Source organism: Haliotis asinina, chromosome 9, assembly GCF_037392515.1.
Source record: "Haliotis asinina isolate JCU_RB_2024 chromosome 9, JCU_Hal_asi_v2, whole genome shotgun sequence".
Classification (NCBI taxonomy): Eukaryota; Metazoa; Mollusca; class Gastropoda; order Lepetellida; family Haliotidae; genus Haliotis; species Haliotis asinina.
The window spans coordinates 33,015,843-33,034,198 of record NC_090288.1 but is presented as its reverse complement, the minus strand read 5'-3'; the positions used below and the strand labels follow the sequence as shown (position 1 = coordinate 33,034,198).

Genomic DNA, 18,356 nt, shown 5'->3' with positions numbered 1-18,356 from the left:
TGAGTTTCGTCGCGATGGCTGAGTGGGTTAGACTTTGTGTACTTTGAGAGTTCGAATCCTGAATGGGCCTCAACCTAACAAAAGTACTTGACTATGTACTCGACTGATAAAGTGTAATCTAAAAAGTAACGTTGCATTTGATCACTTTCTACATTTGGCATTGTGCATCTATCTTTTATGAATACATGGCGCTTAAGGGATAACAGCTTCTTAACATGCTTTAAAACACGTTTCAGAGAAAATTCTTGTTCATGTATCATGTGTTATCCAATAAAAACGTTTCATGTTCTCATGTGTGTCCAACTTCTAAATGCCTTTCAAAGAACTTTAAAGGTTATATATTTTCACATTTCAATTACAACTGGTCAGCAAGTTCAAAATAGATGTTCCAAAGTTCTAATCAATATCAATATCAATACTATGCAGTTAAGCATACTATAGTAAAGCCCACAGATTTTATAGGAGTTTCGTTACTTATATCAATTACACGATTAAGACTTGCATCAGATGGATAATATTTTAATATCCCAATCATTATCATGTTTCAGATTATCAACATATAGCAAATATATACTTGTACTGATCAAACAGGACATCAAAACTATACTCGTGACAGCTCACGCTGGTAAAAATCATATTTATTACCCGTTGAAGATATCACTGTTTTAAGAATGTGTTATAAAAGTTGTGAGAAGTGGTACGTATGACGTCATAATTGTACGCAGTTATGACGTCACAATTATAGCTTTCGCTATGATAATAAAGCGTTAACTTGTTTAATAAAAGTGATATTACATGGAAGAACGTTTAGCATCCGGTGTTTAGTGAGATTGCATAAACAGATCGATAGTGGCATGTAAACCTGTCTGAAGCTTTCGTTCTCAAAAAGAATATTCCCTCTGCATGTTATGGTGAAGTGTTTTCATAATGATTATATTGTGCATTTTCATGTATTTTGTAAGTCTGATAAGGGGGCCTAATTCATTGAGCCGAGCAGTGTAGTTGTATATATATTTGATAAGAATCGTTTCATCTAAGGTTTGTTAAAATCATATATATATATATATATATGAACTTTTTCAGTTATAAAAGGATTCTGACATCTCACGTGACATAACATGTGAAAATAATATCAGTTTCAAAAACAATTACAAATGATATAAATTTCACATACATGTACTTAAAATTTAAGTTATTGTACTTGAACTTCTCTCAAGCTGTTAAGACGAGTAATCCGTACTGAACTAGGATGCACAGACCGTTTATCTCTGTCTTTTAATGAAATTAAGTTTCAAAGAAGGCAGAAATACATTTTTACCTGTCTTTGTCTTTAAATCACTTAAATTCTTACCGTCTCCTTGAGCCAGCTGCAGTGTCGATTTCGTGGCTTATCTGCGTTCAGCTGTAGCATATTTCACGGGGAACATTTTAACGCGGTACCCTACTCAGCTGCAAACTCAACACAACGACTCACCCCGTTCCTCGCAATGTGGTAGGGGCGCCTGGCACTGACATGGAGCTTGCAAGAACTATTCGCGATGTCAACAAATCACCACATCTGCTTATCGGTCGGTCAAAATAATGTTACTAAAGACTCCTTGCTGAATGTCACCAGTTAATACTGAGTTATGCATGAAGACTTAAAATGCGATCGTTACTATGGGCTATTTTGACCATCACGTTTTATCTTGGGAATTTACTACATACGTCGAAAGGTGAGACAGAAATCATTTGCCTCGTTCAACCCTCGGGTCTCGACAACAGCTGGTGTCCCGATATAGATGCAAAACAATAGATCCTATAACAAAATGATACCACTGTCGATGGATGGTCTTGGAAAACACTGTGACTGATGCAAGTACACATAAATTCCTCTGATCGTATATAGAATGTACCTGCGTGCGTGCTCAGGGGATTGGAATGTGGTTATTCAAATGCCATAATGGTATATGCATGTGTACAATGCCCCTCCCACATTCAGGTTCCAACTAGATGTTGATAGGTTCATTTTCCATTAACATTCTGAAGCTTCATCTAGTTCACATATTATTAATTACATTTGTAATGATCCAGGTTAGAACTGGTCTTCAGCAACTTATGCTTGTTGTTAAAGATACATTAAACAGGGCACATCAAATAGTTTGATATAAAGTACCTTTTGTGAAAACATATTGATCAACAAGAAGATTTACTCAAGTGGAGGTAACAGATGATTTTTACTATTTTAAGACAACGGAGATAAACAATTAAATTTATGTTGCAAATGCAGTGGAACAAGAACATACAAGACCTGGGAAATTTTTCAAGTTTATGTAATTAACTAAACTATGTATACACTAAACTTTATGCATCATTTCTTTAGACCTTCTCATTGGTCAGTGGCCTTGAGGTAGCCCAGTTATAAAAGTGTTTGTTTGTCACACCTAAGGCCAAGTTCAGTTTCCAGTGAGTGCAATATGTGAAATCTGGTTTGTATCCCTCCAACCACATTTCTGCTAGAACATTGATAAATACAGTTTGTCTGTGTGATATAGTGGTATAAAACTCCACCCTGTTTGTGGTTTGTGCCATAATAAAAGAGGTTTATATATGGTGCCTGTCTCTTAGATTGTGGGTTCCAATCCCAGATGGTACTCAACCCACCAAAATACTAGAATGTGTACTTAACTAACAGAGTGTGATCCCAAATACAACATGTTACATTTGACTACTTTCTAAATGACACCGTGTAATCATAGCTTTTGACTGTAGGAACCATGCCAGTTTACATGTATGAGAGGGGTACACAAAGTCTGCAATCTAGACTACCAGTTGTCTGACTTCCATTTTTGTGGAAGTCATGGTGGCTGAACAGGTTAGGCAACTGACTTTGGGTGCAAGCTATTAGGTACCTTACTCTGAGGGTGTAGGTTCAAATCCCAGATGGGACTCAACCTAACAAAAGTACTAGAATCTTAGACAGTATAATAGACAATATAATCCCCAATATAACATGTTACTACAGTGGAAGCTGTCCAAAGTGGCATCTGTCCAGTTTAGCAAGTTGTCAACACTGACGTAAAATCTCTGCCCCATCACTGACTTGAACATTTATCATCTGCTCTACAATCTGGCACATTGTCTCAAACAGATTTTTTCTTCAGTCCTAATGAGTGCCGTTTTAGACAGCTTCCACTGTATAACAGAAACAGTTCGATGATTCTAATCCCCTCAAGATTCAGGTTGTACAATAGCCAAGTGGTTAGAGTGTTGGCTTGTCATACTTACCGGTAAGTTTGGGGTCTGATTTCCCAAATGGGTACAATGAGTGAAGTCCATTTCTGGGCTTGGCTGATTGGATGACTCTGTGTCCATACATTACATAGAGGATATTATAAGACAGCCCATGTCATACTATGCTTATTACACGAGTGCCTAAATGTTGGTATTTCTCAAGGGAGAGTGAGGTATATACCAATATTTAGGCACAACTGTTGTAAACCATATGTTAAGGGCACAAATATATTATTCTGTTAATTACTGTGTTACTGAAGTGGTCACATTGAGGAAAATAAACCCAAATCTACTTTCAAATTATGCTTGTACCGGTCATCGCCATCTGGACAACGCAATGTCATAGAAGGAATGTGACATCATAGCATTGTTCATGACCATGTCACCATGACAAAGTGATGTTTTGCCGTTGGGCATTGTCTGAAAAATAGGAACACCTGTATTTTCACCCTCATAGGTAATAAAATATATTTACTCATGCAGGTAACAGCTGTGTTGCTTGCCACAAACTCCATGTTTTGCAGGCCACTGTGATACAGCTGTAAAGTTTAGTATTTTTCACTTATCTATGCTAATATCTTGCACACTGACTCCATTCATGACTGTCCAGTATGCCCGTCTTTTACTGTATTCGATTTTTCAGACCCGTGAAGGTCCGGGGTAGAATAGGCCTTCAGCAACCCATGCTTGCCACAAAAGGCGACTTGCTTGTCGTTAGAGGCGATGGCCGGGATCAGGTGGTCTAGTGAGTGAGGCTGGCTGACTTGGTTGACACATGTCATCGGTTTCCAGTTGCGCACATCGATGCTCATGCTGTTAATCACTGGATTGTCTGGTCCAGACACAATTATTTACAGACCGCCGCCATATAGCTGGAATATTGCTGAGTGCAGCATAAAACTACACTCACTCACTCACTCACTCACTCACTTTATTGTTGCAAGCATGACCAATATTTTCTTCTGTCTCCAGCATGTTTCACTAATGATGATGGTAGTCTCAGCCCCATCATCCTGATTGCCAACGATGATCCAAGAACCCTGTATTCACCAGGATTCCCTACTTCATACAGACCGTGAGTATTGTGTATTGTCTTGTAGTAATGAAAACAATTCCTAAGTCGCTTGCTCCCCTCTGTATTGTCGGATTTTTCTTCAATAACCTGGATGCTGAGGGTTTTTGTCAGGCACACATTTTGTCTATATTTCTTATGGAGAGCCACACGCACACCTGTTTGGCATCAATTTAACATGGAAGAAAAATGTTCCACAACAACCAAATATTTTTCAAGGATAAGAATTTATCTGTGTTTATAATTATGTAGCTATTTCTCTTCATAAGTATGCAATGAAATATGCAAAAATACAGCTCTTTTGCTTGGGAGCATTAGAATATGTCCAAATTAAGACATGGCATGTCTTATATATTTTAAAACACTTTTTATATATAAATGTTGTTAGAGTTTGATAAATATTGATATCAGTTTGACTTGCATGGACTTTCTTGGATAAACTTCTTTCAGGATCTGTATGGCAGACTAAGTTATTTAGTTCTGCCCTGAGAATCATATGAAACTAAGCATGCTGTTGACGTTTGCAGGCAAGATTACTGAACGATGATGGCCATTTTCTTGTTTCATAGCACCACAGAGTGATTTACTGGTACCACATTTTACATTTCAGTGGAGTACAGTGTATGTGGGAACTTCAGGCCATCAATATCCATGCTAGGGTCAAGGTCACAGTGCTTAGCATGGACCTGCTTACAACAGTACCGACAATGTGTCTGCACAATCTTAGTCTGTACGAGGGAAATCATGGTGAGTAGCTGTGGATGAGTGAGTGAGTGAGTTTAGTTGTACACTCAACAATATTCCATCTATATGGTGGTGGTCTGTAAATAATCAAGTCTGGACCGGACAGTCCAGTGATTGACATCATGAGTATCGATCTATGTAATTGAGATATATAGACATGTGAAGCAAGTCAGCAAGCCTGACCACCCAATCCTGTTAGTCGCTCTTTATGATGAGCATTGAGAGTGAGTGAGTGAGTTTATTTTTACGCTTAAGTCTACTTGTTATGAAATTAATATTGCAAAGGAAGAACAAAGCTAAAAGTCTGAGTATAATAGACGAATGTTGACTCAATCGTACATGGCTTTGAGCCGCTTTGAGCAATATTCCTGCAATATCACGGCAGGGGACACCAGAAAATGGGCTTCATACATTGTACCCATGTGGGGAATCGAACCCGGGTCTTCGGTGTGATGGGCGAATGCTTTAACCACTAGGCTACCCCCATCGCCCCGATGAGCATTGTGGGTTTGTGAAGATCAGTTATGACCCGTATCTCCATGGGTGGTAAGTAGCTGTAGCCTGGGACTTGTCCTCGGTTACATCAGAAGAACGTGGTCATTGTTTTTCCTGGGAATGGGTACAGTCATTAAAGGTAATGACGCAGACAAATAAACAGGGCATTCATGACCAATTCAGGTCTTTATTTGGCTTGTCCTGGAAAAACCCATCTTTCATATTCCCTATGAACATCGGAACCACTTCAGACAAGAATATTAACACTGTTTAAGAACAGTTTGCTTTACCACCATGTAAAGTATAGTAAAGGAGATTTTCACCAGAACTCTTACAGTTAAAGCTTGAGGATGCATTGTGGGAATGCACACATTACTGATTACTGTGTTGCTGTGTATTCCTTGTCAAGAGTGAGTGAGTGAGTGCGTGAGTGAGTTTAGTTTTATGCCACACTCAGCAATATTAAAGCTATATGGCAGCAGTCTGTAAATAATCGAGTCTGGGCCAGACAATCCAGTGATCAACAACATAAATATCGATGTGCACAATTGGGAACCGATGACATGTGTCAACCAAGTCAGCGAGCTTGACCACCCGATCCCGTTAGACACCTCTTACGACAACCATAGTCGCCTTTTATCCGGGACCTTCAGAGGTCCCTTGTCAAGAATTTGGTAGAATGAATGTAAGCTACATTGACTGAGTCTTATGAACAATACCATGCACCCACACAACAAACCAGAAACCAGAAAATAGGCAACAGTTCAAGAATTCATGATGAAATCACAAGAATTTACCCCCATGTTAATGGGGTATATTGTATGTTGTTAACTGGTCATGAGTTACCCATGGGTTGATGTACCCTTAATGATAGATTATGTTCCATGAGCCCGAAGGGCAAGGGGCACAAATACAAACATAGAAGATACATCAGTCCATGAGCCTCAAGGGACCAGTTAGCAAAAGGGTACTTATGTTACAGAACACCTCAATGGTGTAAATATTTTTGTGGCCATTGCTACATTTGACAGACAAGAAAACATGAGTTGATGTACCTTTAATGTTTGTGTATGTTCTCTGAGCCCTAAGGGTGACAGGGACATGTACAGACATACAGTTGTGCACTGGTCGTATTTCCCAGTTCTCACATGAGAGTAGCAATGACTGGAATGTCACTGGATGGAACAACTTTTTTTATTTTTAGGACTTAAATTCTGCAAAAAACCTCACAGAGTTGGTCTGATGTCTTGATTATGATCAGTATTTCATTGAGTATAATATGTTTATAAGTTTTCTAGTGAGACTGCAATTCGTCGGTGTGCTTTTTAATCAAATTGACTGTAACGTCATGTCATGTTTGACTGCACTGACAAATACATGGGAGTTATAATAAGTGACAGAAAGGGTACTCAATGTGACAAAGGTAGGTCATGTTACATTAGGTCTTTGACAATCAAGTACTGACTTCCTCAAATGTAATTGTAGGAGCTGTTTCCCGGATGTCTCCAGATGTTGTCTTGTGCAGCCAGGAGACTACAGTGTTCATCAGCAAGGGACCAGACGTGACAGTTGTCTTCAAAACAAATCAGCTTGGCTCAGGGAAAGGCTTCCATCTAGAATATTGTCAGGATACTACTCCCCAAGGTAAATTAGTTTTTGTTTATACACATTTATACCTTATAATATTCATACAAGAAAAGACTCATGAGGATCAGGGTCACGACTGGTCCCTCACACAGTTAAACCACTAATTTGATGATAAGTCACTACTTTAACCTTAGTGTGCAATGTTAAAGAATCGGAGTTTAGGTTAACCTAAGTTAAGGTTAGTTTGTGAAAGGAACCCCAGGTGGACAGGCTCGTTTACATGGTTACTGTAGGTCATTGTCTATCTCATGTGCTCATGATGTCAATCACTAGAGTGCCCGATCCAGACTGAATTATTTAAAAAACCCTTGCATAAAGCTGGAAAACAGCTAACAATTCCCTAAAGAATTTACCAGGTAGAATAAATCTCTACTTATAATTAAAATGATTGGAAAGCATGTGAGGAAATATTATGGCTTGGATTGCTTCAGACGGCATTTTTCCTTTGCTATTAGAATAGGGCGTTTGAAGTGGCATTTAGCAAGCAGTAGTAGCAGAATCAACAGTTAAGTTAAGCTGACACGAATTTCAAATTGCTCTTGCAGCATTTTGCTTCAAGTACTAAATGATCACTTGGTCAGGGTACAAGCAGGTATACCACAATGTGACATTGAGAAATGCTTGAATCTATGGTGATGTGTGAGTGAGTGTAATTTTACACCACACTCAGCAATATTCCAGTTATATGGCGGCAGTTGTAACTAATTAAGTCTGGACCAGACAATCCAGTGATCAACAGCAGGAGCATCAATCTGCACAGCTGGGAACCAATGACATGTCAAGTCAGTGAGCTTGGCCGTGTGATCCCTGTAGTGGCCTGTTATGACAAGCATAGTTGCCTACGTGGGGATCATCAGTGGTCTATGGTGATAAGGAGTGAGAGTGAGTTGGTTTAAATGCCCCTTTGACCAGTACTTGAGTTGTATCATGGCATGTTATCTTACTTCAGAGGAAATCCTGAAGTGATGCGAGTGTATACACACAGATTATTACACAGACAAGTTTGTCATATGACTTAAACGAAATGAATGTGAAATTTTTTACAGCATTGAGGGGAATATGTAAGTTTGCAAGGGTTTAGTATAAGTCACATCTCACACTTGCCCGAGTGTAATAATGTCTTTATTATCTATTTTAGTCATGTACCTTTGTGCAGTAAGACACTTGTACAGTAAGCACACATGACAGACCACTTCATTTACGTCACTTTCAGTATTGTGATGTCACAAACTGTGAAAAAAGAAACAATGGTTGCTCCGTGAAAGTGTTATGTTGCACATGTGCAAATATAATATGACATAGGACCCCATTTCACAAAACCCTCATAACATCTATTAACTTTTCTCATGGCATTTGTACTTCCTACACTGTAGCATTGACCAGAAGACCTGTGTGAAACCCAGGCTATGTTTTATAATGTGGGTAACATGAAATAAGTATGCATTTTTGTTGAAATATGCAATTACAGACAGAACATATGTCACACTTAGGATTGCACTGTCTCAGTAAAGTACAGATTCTAGTATTTGCCAGCACCCAAATTCAGCCATCGAATCCACACACATCGAATCACCATGCCTTCCACAAAAACAGAAGTTCAACAAGTGACAGTGTAGATATTAATATTACAATACTGCAAAGTACAAACTAGTTATTAGTCTAACTTGCACCAGGTCTTTGAATAATCAAGTCTGGACCAGACAAAAGAGCACATGTTTAGTTTCTTATATGATGCAGTCTTTATTTTCAGAAAAATCAGATCCTGCACCAATTTTTGTGGGAGTGCTGGGATTCTTTGGAGTCATAACATTCTTAGTCGTTTGTTATGTATTGAAGAAGAGACGGGCAAATCAAATGTCCCAACAGGTGCCTCAACATCAATTACCAAGACCACTACCGAGGGACTTGGCACGACCTTTCCTCCCAAACAATAGTGTGACTCACACTGACACTACAACTAGTAATGCCAGGAGTACAAATAACAGCAGGAACAACCTGCCACCAACATACCAGGAAGTGTATACTAGACCTTTGACAGGGACTTTGCAGGAGCCATCACCCCCACCAATGCCATTACCACCAAGTTATGAAGATGCAGTTAGCAAGGGAATGATTCTGGGTAACAGAGAAACACAGATCTGATGTCACTTGTAGACAGATATATAATCCAGGGCACAGATTTCTGAAGCTCTCTTAGTGATAAGATAGTCATAAGATAATGTTAATGTATGGCACTTATGACTATCTTAGCACTAAGAGAACTTTGAAAATTAGGCCCTAGGGCCTAGGTTTTGGAATCTGCCTTTGTGCTAAGATAGGTACTGGCTAGAGACCAGTGATTGTCTTATTGTCATGTACCAGTCATCACAAACACCTAGCTGTAGTGCTTGCACAGACAGCTTGACTTGTACTTCCACAGCATTTCACGCATTGACACATCACATAAGCGAAAGGCTATGAGAATTAAAATCACTGTAAATATTTTGCAATGGAGACGTTACAAATATGAACCCCCCTTGGAAGACTGTACCCAAACACTCTGGGGGGACGTCACATGGCCATTAGTGTGCTTATGTGAAATTTTATTAATGATGAGAATTGAAGGAAAATCATCCTGGCTATGTTGTGACTCTGTGACACAGTTCAGTCCATAAAAAATGCAGATTTTAACTTGTCAAAATATACCCATATAGCAAACACTCAATCACTTAACTCTGAATTGACCTACATTTCCATCTCCATCTTGTGGACCCGACAGACACCATGCAGACAATACTGACAAAATATGACTGTCACCTTTATCTTTCATTTTTCCCCAGAGAAAACAAATATTACCAAATTGCAAACAACTACTCAAAGAGACAAGCAGTCCTCTTTTGGCAGTAACAAAGAATGCCAGTAGCTGTTTGTTTCTTGTGCCTATTTTGCCTACAGTTTTTGTTTTAAAATACCACTGTATCCACTATGAGTTATCTTGACCAGAATTGATACTACAAGTATTCAATCAACGCATTAATCACAACACAAACGAAATGTATTAAAAAAACATCTCATCAAATCAGCTGACCACATCGACACCATCTTCACTGGTTCCCATTCCCTCAGAAACATCTTGGTGCCCGTAACCCAGCCCACCCTCCATCAATTAACACCAACAAGGAGTGATCTAGAAGATAAACTGATTAGGATTATGGTTTTATATATTATATTTTATTTATATCTCCTATGCCATGGATACTCGTACTAAAGAGCACAAAAGCCAAGGCAGACAGCTTCTACGAAGCCAAAAATCCCATCAAGTTTAGTCCTTTTGTCCACTGGTTCATTATTTGTGTTGTTTTTTGTGCGTTTGGGTTTTTTTTGTTCATACTCTTGAATTGACATCATCCAATTTTGTACTTGTTATTCAGATACATGCTGTTGTTAGTGTTAAGCTGCTGCCTGGAACATCACACAGTGTATTTGTACTTTTCATCACTTGAAATGGAGTGACTTTAAGCTTGACAACCTGGTAAGGATCTACCCTGAAATTATGCAAGTTGTTTTCCAGAAAGTTATGTCTTCGTTTTTGACTCCCCAACTTCTGGCGTGTAGATAGAACAACTGACATGTCTTTACCTGACATTGTTCTCGGTCATGAGCCTCCAGTGTTATCTGTGATGTTTTAGACTTGCCTGCGTTCACTTGCCTTTGCTGCCAGTGATGTTTCAGTATCTCCTTACATACTAATCCCCATGTTGCAGTTAAGTTATTTTACTTCTTTCATACCTTATGAAGATGGCTGAGAGAGTTGAATGATATGAGCACGTGAAGAAAACCAGTAATGAGGAAGAATCTGGACTAAATTTAAATCTGCCCACAAATACAATTCTAAAAGGCCATCTGAAGCCAGAATTTTCAGGAGGTCACAGGAAGCCTGACATCTAATCATTTGCAGATATACTGTCTAATTTGGTTTGTACTGTAGTGAACATCACAGGAGCTCAGTTTCAGTATGGATGGTTGTGTTTGACACAGCTGTATTGTTCTTAATGCGGATTATTCTACATGTGCAACTACCTGATACTCCCCAGCTTAGAGCGACGCTTCCCCTGCCCATCAAGTCATTACGGTGTGTCAACATATTATTAATGCATGCATGATGGCTGAGGTTTGATCCTATAAGAACCTTAAATGGCTGTTATATTTATGAATACCATGGATGTCCTGTTCAGGCATCAGATGGTCAAGACTGGCTTACTGAGCTAAGCGAGTTGAAATCTTTGCAGATGGCTTGATGTGTGGTCGTGTTGTTACAAGATATGACGAATATGATGCTTTTGTACAAAAGCAGTGTTAGTGCTAAGGTGACTGTAACTCCCATACCTTGACATAGTCTTAAGGTTGTCTGGGCACTAAGGTGGCTGTAACTCCCATACCTTGACATAGTCTTAAGGTTGTCTTGGCACTGAGGTGACTGTAACTCCCATACCTTGGCATAGTCTTAAGGTTGTCTGGGCACTAAGGTGACTGTAACTCCCATACCTTGACATAGTCTTAAGGTTGTCTTGGCACTGAGGTGACTGTAACTCCCATACCTTGACATAGCCTTAATTAAGGTTGTCTTGGCGCTAAGGTGACTGTAACTCCCATACCTTGACATAGCCTTAATTAAGGTAGTCTTGGCACTAAGGTGACTGTAACTCCCATACCTTGACATAGCCTTAATTAAGGTAGTCTTGGCATTAAGGTGACTGTAACTCCCATACCTTGACATAGCCTTAATTAAGGTAGCTTTAGCGCTAAGATGACTGGAACTCTCAAAGTTTAACATAGCCTTAAGGTAGTCTTGGCACTAAGGTGACTGTAACTCCCATACCTTAACATAACCTTAAGGTAGTCTTGGCACTAAGGTGACTGTAACTCCCATACCTTGACATAGCCTTAATTAAGGTTGTCTTAGTCATCGAAAATAATTGGTTAGCATCATTTCTCATATTATGTTCATTAATGAAAAAAAAAAAGAGTTCTTTCAAGTTTTCCCAAATTGTTTGTGTCAATTATGGGAAAACGTGATCAACCGCTTGGTCATTCATTTAGTCATTGTGATCAGTTTCCGATTTTTTCAATTAATTGGACCACCTCTAGTTGTCACCATTATTGTGTTTAGGTCTGCTAAAGGCCCAAAGTATGAAAAGTTACGTTCATTGAAAATATATTTCCAAAAGGCCTATAAAACTAGCATCTGGGACTTTGAGTAAAAGAATTGTTGCATTTTGTATATTTCAAAACTGTTGCAAAAGGTTAAGTGTCTGGCTTTGTTGACTTTATGAAGCAATACATGTAAACTGATATCTGCAGATTGTTAATAAAACACCTCTGGCACAAACAACGTGTGTGTGTCACATAAAGCACACCATGTATAGCTGTAGAAACCACAGCTGTGCAGGAGAGCTACAGACCCTCAGTATCCTTCATGACCTATGTTATTTATTACTGATGGTGCTACAAAGCATGAATATTTGTTGCTTCCACAGTATTTTATTGGTCTTTTTACCTGACTAATTATTTTCCCCATCGTTTTTATACTCCCTGTACTCCTTCATTCGCTCTGTTACCAGTTTGTAATAAAATGTTAAATGAGTCTTGTTCTGATTTTTGTTTTGTTGTTTCACGGTCTACAGTCCAAAATATATAATGAGATCAAACATGCATTCAGTGATTTAGATTGTGGTTATCAACTGCATACAGTTATGATTAAGATAACTGACCCATTCACTGAGCAGTGCTATTCACCAAAACTACATGGTACCAAACAGCTCTGTTTGAAACGATCCCAGTCATCCCTGAATTATAAGGTTATGACGACATAGCCATTACAGAGTTGACAAACTCTATGGTCTTGGCTTTCACTGCTGTACAAACTTACCAGGCAGCTGAATTTGTGTAATATTCATTTGCTATTCCTCTTGCCAACAGCTATTCCTATTGAGTCAGACTTCCAGAGCGCCCTCAGATGGCACTACAACTGCCCTTCTAGGGTAACTGGAGCATCATTGGGCATGGACAGCACCCACAGTTCATTCTTACACTTCACCATGCATGCAGATGGTTATACGCTCCCCGTTGGTCGGAATAGTCTGACCAGCAAAATACACCTGTATCTGCTGACCACGTTCTTCACAGGTAAGTCCAGCATAGCTAGGCTTTCTCTGGATGTAGTCCATGCGACCACGGACAGTTGTAGTGTGTGACCCATGTGCAGGCTCCACGGTGGTCTAGGAATAATCTATAAGTACAATGACTAAAACATCCATATATAATGTGCTTTCATTCAAGCAAGGACATTTATAAAGACCATACAGCCAAAATATAAACGAAGACAGATTGCAGTGTATTAATTGACGCAACATGTGATTACACAATGCCATTTAGAAAGTGGTCAAATGCAACATATGTCATATTTGGGATTTCCCTTTCTTAGTAAAGTACAAATTCTATCACTTTTTTGGGTTGATTTGAACCCACACCCTCAGAGTCGGGCACCTAATCGCCAGCACACAAAGTCAGCCGCCTAGCCCGATCAGCCACCGCGACTTCCACCGTGATATAGCATGGATTACACAAGATCGGATTAACAAGACTTTGCTGTTCAGTCTAATCCATGGTAGCTAATTACCCTGATATTTAGATGATCATGAGTTCCAAATATCCTCACCTTCGTGCAGCTTAGAGGACAGTGCAACTAAAAAAACTGCTTTCTTAAAACCTTTTGATGCTAAAAAACGGTATATCGACAGGCATGAAGAAATAAACTGTTCGTCTACTTACGTTTGGTAAGGGTAAGGCTTTATCACTACTCTAGTAAATTCTTTGCTGCCACATAACTGGAACATTGCCGAGTGCCGCATTAAAAAGCAAACAAACAAAACACAGCTCACACAGTTGGTTCACGTATGTGTAAAAGGACAAGAATGTGGTGTTTTACGAGTGTATGGTTATTTGCATGGAAAATAAAGTATTAATTTTGTCAGGGATCTAATCTTTATAAGTTCATAGCTAATGGTAATTATAATACTCCTTTTCGAGGACAGTTATGTTTTTAAACTGAAGTAAGTCTTTCATATACTTCAGAGAATGTGTGTTCAATGTCCAGATTTGGCACAGGAGGAGGATGGGGACAGTAAACAGCACACTAATTCCACATCAGGAATTTTTTAACACATAAAATATTTTTGGTTTGCAGCTGAACAAAGGCAAAAGTGTTATTAGGTTTCTGTGTTATAATTAATCATCAGCTAGAAGGCCATTCATTAAAATTCTGAGATTCGCAATTATTTGTACTGCAGAAATCACTCGAATCTGTCAGTTCCTTAGGCAGAATCAATGCAGTTAGGTTATTTCTTATAATCAACATGAAGTCATCAAAAATGATAAGATCAAATAACACAATATTTCATGAGGGTTTAATTGTTTTTGTTGTTGATTAATCAACCCACACTGAACAAAGTACATGTACTCACACCAGGAGAAGTTTCAAGGGTGTCACCTCGTTCTGTCTAGTCCCATTCTGCCTGCATGGAAAAACAACATGATGCGGTCCAATGGTCAGGAAGTAAGGTGTAAATATCTGTGATATTTCTCAAAGGATATTGCTGAGGATTGTTTATTGCACAAGGATAGTGAAGACTGGTTTCACCAACCTTGAAATGATAATGGCCAGTGTAATAAGCTGCGGACAAGCTGCTTGTTTAAACATTCTTTAAAATACTGAATTCTGTTTCTGCCTGTCTTGAGGTTCACCTCAGTACTCTTAGTAAACTACGTTGTGGCACCCTTCACCTGGAAATAGAGCAAGGTGTTTTTTCCCGTCCTAAAGTGCCTCTTGAACAAAGAATTTGTAAACTTTATAAGACTATTTGCAGTGATGACGAGACCCATTTTCTGACTGTCTGTAATTTCTGTTCTGCTTTGATGTATGAATTTTGGAAATATTTTATCATCTGTTGACCCATTCTTTGTGTATATTAAACCGGCTTACCAGGCTGTATTTCTGTTATGTAAGCTGTGTAAATCTCTGGCTGCCCCAGTATACAACATGTATGAACGGAGGTTGCGCCTCACTCAACACAACTCTAGTCGCATCCAGTACAATGCAAGCTGTCTAAACCGGCACTCATTGGGACTGAATAAACACAGTAAAGCTGTAAAGCAAGCTGTCTAAACCAGCACTCATTGGGACTGAATACATACTCCAGTTTAGACAATTTGTCGGATTGTAGAGCTGATGATAAATGTGCAAGTCCCGAATGGGACTGAGATTTTATGCCGGTGTTGACAACTTGCCGAATCGAACAAATGCCGATTTTGACAGCTACCACTGTACTCCAGTTTAGACAATGTGCCGGATTGTAGAGCTGGTGATAAATGTACAAGTCACATATGGGACTGAGATTTTATGCGGGTGTTGACAACTTGTCGGATTGGACAAATGAAGGGTTTGACAGCCACCACTGTATATCATTTTGCCCAGTGATTTATGTAAATATATTTGTTTATTTACATTTTATTTTGAGCCGATGTATCATGGTGTCTCACTGTCCAACAAAGACCGGGTGCTTACTTTTTTACCCCGTAATATTTTATATTTTTTAATGTGTTTTTCATGTCATTTTATGCATGTGGCAACTAAATACAATATCGCTGTTCTTCTTCCTTTACTAAAGTCAACTTGACAAAAAGGTAATTGAATGCAATACTGTACAAATGACAAGAAATAGCACAGTGTTCCAAGACAAAGGTATCTTTATAGTCACTGAAGTCATTCTAATGGGGCAATTCACATCAATTCAATTCACTGTCTTCTGCTTCTCTGAAATATGAAATAGCGCGCATTAAAAACGTGACAGATGTCTGCAGGCTACACCAACCAGGGCTGAGATGTTTAGAAGTCGATTGTCCTCACAGACCATTCGAAATCGGTTGCGGACTGCCATTCTCGACGTCCATATCGGCCAATCAACGTCAGCGTCTGCTGTGGACCCAGCGTCACCTCCGATGGGTCCAGAGAGACTGGAATCGAGTCTTCTTTAGCGATGACTCCAGGGTAAGGCATAGAGTCTGGAGACGACTTCGTGAACTGTATGTCCAGTGTTGTGTACAGGAAGTCGACAGATTCGGGGGCGGAAGTTGCATTGTGTGGGGTGCTTTCTATGGGAACTGTTCCCAACTTCTGGTCATCCGTGGAAACCCCAGAGCTGCTGCTTACCGCGACCAGGTGCTCACCCCTGAACTCGTTCCTTTCATGGCAGCTCATGGCCCAGGTCTACAGTTCCAGCATGATCATGCTCGATCGCATACCGCGATGTCCATCAAAACTCTGGAATCATCGTCACCTACTGGCAATCTGACAGAATTTGCAGGAACAGGCAGTCGATGAGGAGACGGTGTTTGGCACGGGGCGGCCATGCACAACACTGAACTGAGAAATTTTGAATTTTTATTCTTGTGATTTGACATTTTGTATACCCATGTTTTGGAACGGCGGTGTAGCCTAATGGAACTGTTTGTGGCACTGTCAGTGTATCGTGTACATCACACCGATCTCAGCAATGACATAATAACAGTTTAACCATCTTACCATCTCTTGTTCTCTTATGGCCCTGAAGAAAAAATGTGAAGTTTCTTTTTTAACTCAATAATTCTATTTTCTACTGGGACGGAGAGGTAGCCTCGAAAGCGTTCGCTCTTCACGCTGAAGACCCGGGTTCACTATGAGAGAGGTTTCTACTGGCTAGCAAACAGGGCCTAGATTTTCGAAGCTCTCTTAATGATAAGATAGTCGTAAGTTAATGTTAATGTATTTCACTTACGACTATCTTAGCGTTAAGAGAGCTTCGAAAATCTAGGCCAAGTTGTCGCAATATTTTACCGGTATTTACAAAATTACTCCTCCGTTCGTTAAATTAATGACATACAAATAATCATAATATTTTATTATCTACTCACTGCTAGGGTATTGTGAGGGTAATAGGTTGGCTAAATACTTTATATACAGTACAGATGTTGAGAAATACATATAATACTAAACTATGTCCCGTGTAATACCATGTTTATGAAACGGGTCAATGGTGTCGGTATCTAAAGTTAAAGTCTTACAGCTATATGGCGGCGGTCTGTCTTCCAGATACATTAGGCATTTGTGTTTGGGCGTTTGAATCAAACATGGTTCTGATGTGTTTCAGTGCCCGATGTTTCATTTCACTCAAACTGAACGAATATTGAATCAGTTGCTTCACTGAATGAATGTTCCAGTATGTTTCAAGTGCCCATTAAAAGCACACAAGTTCCATTTACCTTAGAGTCTAAATGACCTCACCACGTTAAATTTATGCATAATTTTCAGCCGTTATGGTGTTCCCATACTTTTAGTTTGTACTATACTAGTATATAAGACTTTATGATAAATTGATAACGTATGTCCCAATATAAAACAAACATAAATACCAAAGTGAAGTGAATTGTGAAATGGTCACTCAGAGCCAAAGGTGCCAGTAAGTCCAAACAAAAGATCTGCCCATTTGAGGTCACTTCATTCCTCCAATGTGTCGCATATGAAACCGTTCAAACTACAGGCATTGATATCTTCTACACTTAATCATTGCTGACATGTCTCCCAAATGCCACGGACACCTAAATTAGAGTTTAGTCCCGAACATGATATTGTCTGTCATAAATAGTGGACCATGGACCTGTTGTTGAGGTTTGATCGTATGTCGTGGAAAAAGACGGATTTAGAGCGCTGCACACGTTAGTGAATGTCTAAGAGATCCATCATGATTTCGTTGGTCATGCGAAATGAGGACTCATCATAAGTAGGCTGCACAGGTGAAAGAAAATTCAGTTATCGTGGATTAGGTGAACATTTCGGTCACTTGGTTCATTGAAATGTCATGCTACCACGATACGTTATAACCATTGGTTTGTGTGAAACAGGTTCGATCCTCAAAGCGGCCTTGATATACTATAGCTGGTACACTGTTTGCTTTACAGTTTAGAGACCTTCAATGAAATCTGCAGGTCCATCTTGTTAAGTCAAACCAATAAGAACAAACTAGACCACACTGTACACAGTTTCACACTGTTT

The 18,356-nt window shown here is 39.3% G+C and overlaps 1 protein-coding gene across 2 annotated transcripts; it reads left to right on the top strand.

The window, feature by feature from the left end:
• Positions 1–1,484: 1,484 nt before the first annotated feature.
• LOC137296136 (uncharacterized) lies at positions 1,485–12,855 on the top strand. 2 transcript variants are annotated; one of them, XR_010957624.1, is made up of 6 exons: positions 1,485–1,715; positions 4,246–4,348; positions 4,956–5,092; positions 7,070–7,228; positions 8,982–11,886; positions 12,001–12,855. XR_010957624.1 is itself a non-coding variant. In XM_067827837.1 (5 exons), exons 1-5 carry the CDS (start codon positions 1,646–1,648, stop codon positions 9,371–9,373), a joined length of 861 nt encoding a protein of 286 aa, XP_067683938.1. In that variant the 5' UTR covers positions 1,508–1,645; the 3' UTR covers positions 9,374–12,855. The 2 variants fall into 2 exon arrangements, 1 of the variants encoding a protein (XP_067683938.1); XM_067827837.1 differs by having other exon boundaries at positions 1,508–1,715; positions 8,982–12,855.
• The last annotated feature ends 5,501 nt before the right edge of the window (positions 12,856–18,356 follow it).

Excerpts from the sequence above, each read along its gene's own strand:
- LOC137296136 (XM_067827837.1), top strand. The coding sequence starts at position 1,646 with ATGCGATCGTTACTATGGGCTATTTTGACCATCACGTTTTATCTTGGG. Across the intron at positions 4,349-4,955 it reads TTCCCTACTTCATACAGACC|TGGAGTACAGTGTATGTGGG; the intron begins GTGAGTATTGTG and ends TTTACATTTCAG. Across the intron at positions 7,229-8,981 it reads TCAGGATACTACTCCCCAAG|AAAAATCAGATCCTGCACCA; the intron begins GTAAATTAGTTT and ends CTTTATTTTCAG.